The 5,516-nt window shown below is 34.8% G+C and overlaps 1 protein-coding gene across 1 annotated transcript; it reads left to right on the top strand.

The window, feature by feature from the left end:
* Positions 1-1,409: 1,409 nt before the first annotated feature.
* On the top strand, positions 1,410-5,117 carry LOC145604979 (putative serine/threonine-protein kinase PBL7). The gene is made up of 6 exons (XM_081660976.1): positions 1,410-2,020; positions 2,154-2,401; positions 3,183-3,568; positions 3,930-4,062; positions 4,178-4,267; positions 4,362-5,117. The coding sequence occupies exons 1-6, from the start codon at positions 1,690-1,692 to the stop codon at positions 4,536-4,538; spliced, it is 1,365 nt and encodes a 454-aa protein (XP_081517102.1). The 5' UTR covers positions 1,410-1,689; the 3' UTR covers positions 4,539-5,117.
* Positions 5,118-5,516: the final 399 nt, after the last annotated feature.

Below are 5,516 nucleotides of genomic sequence, written 5' to 3'. Positions count from 1 at the left end.
CCTATAGAGTTTTCTTTAGTTAAATGCTTTTAATAATAAGTTTTTTGAAAAAATATTTTGTTTATGTTAGAATAAGTTATGAATTGTAATAAAATTTTACATTTCATATCTAATGTAGTATGGAATTTTATACTTTATTATCTGATGTTTGGTTAATATTGATAAAGCTTTCATATGAGGTATGAATTTAAAATGTTTCAAAACGGTCTTATACCTTTTCTTTATATTGTTGTTTTAAAGATAACCAACTTTACAATATTACTACATGATTATATTCTTTTAAACTATATTTAATGGCATTAGTTGCTCAATGGATCTCTTTTTCATGTTGGTCCCTTCCAACTGGTCCCCTAGCACACCATCACAAAATTTAAGCTGAAGATTGAACAATCAAATACTGTAATACGAAGTACTTTGAAAACCCAAGTAAACACAATTTAACAAATTAAGGAGCACCTGTCTTGTGTGCGGTTGGCCACATCGTGTGGCCACTTAATGTAATCCCTGTAACATTGATTAAGTAATCTCGATAATACCGACCGAGTAACCCTCTATAACACTGACCGAGTAACTCTATAACAATGACGAAATAACCCCTTAACACTGACCAAGTAACCTCCATTACACTAGCGAAGTAACTCCTCTGTGTGACCAACCACATATAAAGACTTTGTGGTTAAGGAGAGTTCGTGTTTCAAATATGAAGATAAATTAAGGACAAGATGAAAAACTAAGACATGATGTAGCTTGTCACATGTATTGTTTACCATTAAATATGTGAAACATTATACTTCCTCCGTTTTCTTATACTTGCAACAGTTTGACTTTTACACTATTCATGTACTCCACTTTGACTAGCTTTAACGATTTATAGCTAAGAAAAAATATAGTCATGTGTGATCTTGTTAGATTCGTCTCGTTTTATACTATTTTAATGTCTAACATTTATAATTTTTACATATTACTAATTAAAGATATAAACGATTGAAATAATGCATCGACAAACGTAAAAAGTAAAGTGTTACAAGTAAAAAAAAAAACAGAGGAAGTATAAGTTTAACTAACACAAATCATCTTTTTGTTCTTTTTTTACCAATTTATTGTGACATAGAGAAGTATTCCAAGAGTACTATTTTTTTTTAAGTTAATCTTGACATGACACAATTTCAAAAATTTTGTACATTGTAACAAATTCTTCGACAAGACGACAAATGACTAACTTGAACTAAACTTGATTCAGATGACCCATTTACCACTTGCAGTTTCGCAAATCGCAGGCAAATAAATTAGACCAAAATATGCCTCTTAGTCTATTCCTTGTCAAAGACAAAGACTATTCCAAAGCCAAATAACAAAAGAACAGCCAAACTAAAACCAACTTAAATAACCCTCTTTTTCTTGGTCACGGGAAGATAGATAAAAAGTCTTAAGATATTCATGTGCCTTAAACTTGTAGGATGACCTTCTACTAAGGCAATACACTACAACTATACATACACCCCTCATTCCTCTTCTTACCAAATCTGTTATTTTCTCTCTCCTCTTCTTTTTATTTCATACATTGCTTTCTGTGCTTACTTAACAGAAAGTTACATCAGAATTTTTCCACCAGATTTCAGTTCATAATTGCATAAAATAAAAATCTCTTTTTTAACCAATCTTCTGTTCTTTGTACTTCCCATTTTTGTCATGGAAACTTCCTCCATTCTTGGTTCTGCAGAATCATCTGACGGTGCTGCAGCCAACTACCGCGGTGGTGAACACTCGTTTCACCATTCGCCACCCGGAAATTATGATGATAAGCAGGGTAACCAGGGGAGTCTTTCCCTGACTTCCATTCTCCTGATTGTCATACCTATTTTCATACTTATTCTGCTTTCTTTCATCGTAGTCCTTATTATACTGCTTAGACGACAGAGAAGTTCGTCGAAGTGTAACAATTATAACAGCAACAGCAACAGCGACAACAGCTGCAAGTTTCCAGCTGATACTTCCATCAGTTTTACTGAAAGCAGTCCAGGTAACAACAATGTTTACTACTTGTACTAGATTTCACTCTTCAGTGTTAAAAATTATTACTTTGTTTAAGATTTTATTATTCAGACTGTCAGTAAAAGTCTGATATAGGATACTGGTTTATGATAACTGAATAGAGGTGAAGAATGGGTGTATATCAAACCCAAGCTCGAGGCGTACATCATCACAATTTAGACAAAAAGGTGTACAAGTATTCACATACAAGGAGCTGGAAATGGCAACTAACAACTTCAACGAGGCGAATGTGATAGGGCACGGAGGTTACGGGGTGGTGTACAGAGGAATCCTAGGAGATGGGACTGTGACAGCAATTAAGATGGTGAACAGCAATGGCAAGCAAGGAGAGCGTGCTTTTAGAATAGAGGTAAGGTTGCCTTTCATTAAATTCTTTTTTGGCCTTTCATTTCTTATTCCAATTTTAAGATATCTATTCATATGATGTTTCCTTTGTTCTTTTTCCTCTTTCAATACAAACAGCAGGATAGAATGATGGATTAGCTGTTGTCAGAATGTTCTAATTGTATCGATTCTTGTAGGGTTGTCAACTCTCAGAAAATTGAAATTGAATTACTGTAATAGATTTGAAATGAAATTTCTTATGAAAGTATAATTTAATTGGGTTATTGACCAATTAAAAAGTTATGACTTTAATCAGCCTAGGAATAATAAAAGGATTCAGAAACATAGCATGTAGGACGACTATAGATATTACTCATAGTGACAAAAACACGGGTTAATTGGCGTTATTAAATATCCATTATTAGCCACTCAAGTTTCTTATTCATAACCCTTGAAACTATTTATAGCGTTTTCTTTTTCACTAGCAAGAATCTAATGAAAACAACTTATATGGGATTAAATTTTTAATGATAAGTACTTATCTTATTGTAAAGGGACTTAAGCTTTACTTAAAGATATTTTTGTCTATTAAATAAAGTCCTAACCTTAGTTTAAAAGAGAGAATTTCTTAGGGGTTTGACTTGTGCTCTATTATATTTTGTCATTTTCTTCTCAAGTTAAGTAAACCTCAGTAAAGAATAACTAGATTATGTGCTTATTTTGTATCCATATGAATTTGCATTTATGAAGCCTCATCAACTATTCACATGGTTTGAGAATTAATAAGATAGCTTTTCTATGGGCAGGTGGACCTACTAAGCCGTTTACAATCCCCTTACCTAGTTGAGCTACTTGGCTATTGCGCGGACCAAAATCACAGGCTCCTAATATTTGAATTTATGCCCAACGGCAGCCTACAGCAGCACCTACATTCACCTCACACATACCCTCAGCCATTGGATTGGGGCACTCGACTACGTATTGCCCTTGATTGTGCCCGTGCCCTCGAGTTCCTTCATGAGCATGTAACACCTTCCATAATCCACAGGGACTTCAAATGCAGCAACATTCTATTGGACCATAACTTCAGGGCTAAGGTGTCTGATTTTGGTTTGGCTAAGACAGGTTCTAATAAGATCAACGGTCAGATTTCAACTCGCGTCTTAGGGACCACAGGATACCTGGCTCCAGAGTGGGTGCTTTTCCTTCTCCTCACCCCCACCCCACCCCCCGCTGTATTCTCATGCATCCCTTTCTTAACCATATAACTGAAAACTACGAGTCTCTAATAATGCAGTGTGGTCCTTACAGTATACATGTAAGGCTTAACATTATCCTGAATAGCATTTATGAAGCTTAAAGAATCATACTAAGGACAATATGCTAATCTTCACCTATAAAAAAGGAAGGAAATTAGAATGTTGTCTTAATTAGTAAGGACACACTAAATGCTAAAAATTCATAATGACTAGTCCTATTTACTTATCATATCATGTGGTCTTCTGTTCTCGGTCTCTTGGAGTTTCGCTCTCTAATTGATTTTAGTTGTACAGGTATGCTTCAACAGGGAAGCTCACAACGAAATCAGATGTTTACAGCTTTGGGGTTGTTCTTTTACAGCTCATTACAGGACGTGTACCCGTAGATACAAGGCGCCCATCAGGAGAGCATGTCCTTGTTGATTGGGTTAGTATATAGTAATGACTAGGTCCTCGATAGATTTTTACTGAGCTGAACTGATTACTACTGACTAAAAAACTGATTTTTGCTGATTAAAATTGACTCATGCTTTCAATTTCAGGCTCTTCCAAGATTAACTCACAGACAGAAGGTAATGGAAATGATTGATCCAAATTTAAAAGGGCAATACTCCCAAAAGGATATAATTCAGGTCAGAGAATCTGTTTCATTAGCTTTAAATAATGATCATGCGACAGCAAAGCTAATTTAAATGATCCTAATTCATCGTTTTTTCTTTTCTACAGATTGCAGCGATTGCTGCTGTTTGTGTACAAGTAGAGCCAGATTACAGACCTTTAATGACGGATGTTGTGCAGTCTTTAATCCCTTTGGTGAAAAATCTTTCATATGCTCCTTCAAGTTCATCCAGATATCTCACTAATTTCGTCAGTCCAAGGTCTCAGAGGCCGTCTTTGTCATAGTAAATGGCTTCTCTTGGAAAAAATTGGTTTACATTCTTTTTAATCTGATGGAGATTCCTGTACTTTTTTTTTCTCCTACAAGCCAATGATCAAGATTAAAAATGGCATGCAAATACATGAACACGGCCAAAATCAGGATTATTGAAAAGATTTACGTTGCAGTGTAAATTATGAAGTACACACAGTTCAAAGAGCAGCATGACCATGCAATTCAACATCAGGAATAATTCAAGATAACAGCATTAGGCTCACGGCATAGCTTCCAATCCATGTACCTGGAAGTTAGACCAAGTCAAAAGAAAAACACATTGTGGTGTCTGATAATTTAATGCTGTACATGAATACTACAATGGTTTATTGGTTTATCATTCTGTAAGCTTTTGCTTAAGTATAGAATAAGGAAAGTTCGGGGAAGATTATGTCCAGCTCTTATAGACATAGTTGTCTGAGTTTATAATTCTTAAAGCAATTTGATTTAGTTTGATCTGCAAGAAGAGCAAACACTAATATGTAACCAATTGAGTGTGATCTCGAATCAGTTGTCTGTTTTCATTTGATTACAGTCAAATTCACATATACTAACAGGGCTGCCTATTTAATGCAGGACCTCTAATGTCAAAAAAAACAAGGAAAAAAAATCCTAACTAGTATGTTAGAAGCTTTTGATTCATCCATCAAATAAGCACATGATTAAGTAATTAGCTACAAGAAACAGGTAGTGAGGATAAAATACTGGGAACACAGGCTTGCAAGATTCACATATCAAGCTATCAATTATGGAAGTCACTATCAAACAAGGGGAGCATTACTAACACATATAAGTATTAATAGACGTGGAAAAACTGATTCGTATTTGATTACTTGACCTAAACTTAAACTGTACCATATTATCACACCCTGAATTGTGACTGATAATCATATTAAGATAATTGGCAATAGACACAGATGTGACCCAACCGAGTAAACCAAAATCAACCT

Source organism: Chenopodium album, chromosome 22 (assembly GCF_948465745.1).
Source record: "Chenopodium album chromosome 22, dcCheAlbu1.1, whole genome shotgun sequence".
Lineage (NCBI taxonomy): Eukaryota > Viridiplantae > Streptophyta > Magnoliopsida > Caryophyllales > Amaranthaceae > Chenopodium > Chenopodium album.
Note: the sequence above shows the minus strand (reverse complement) of the source record. Positions and strands in the feature narration are given on the sequence as shown.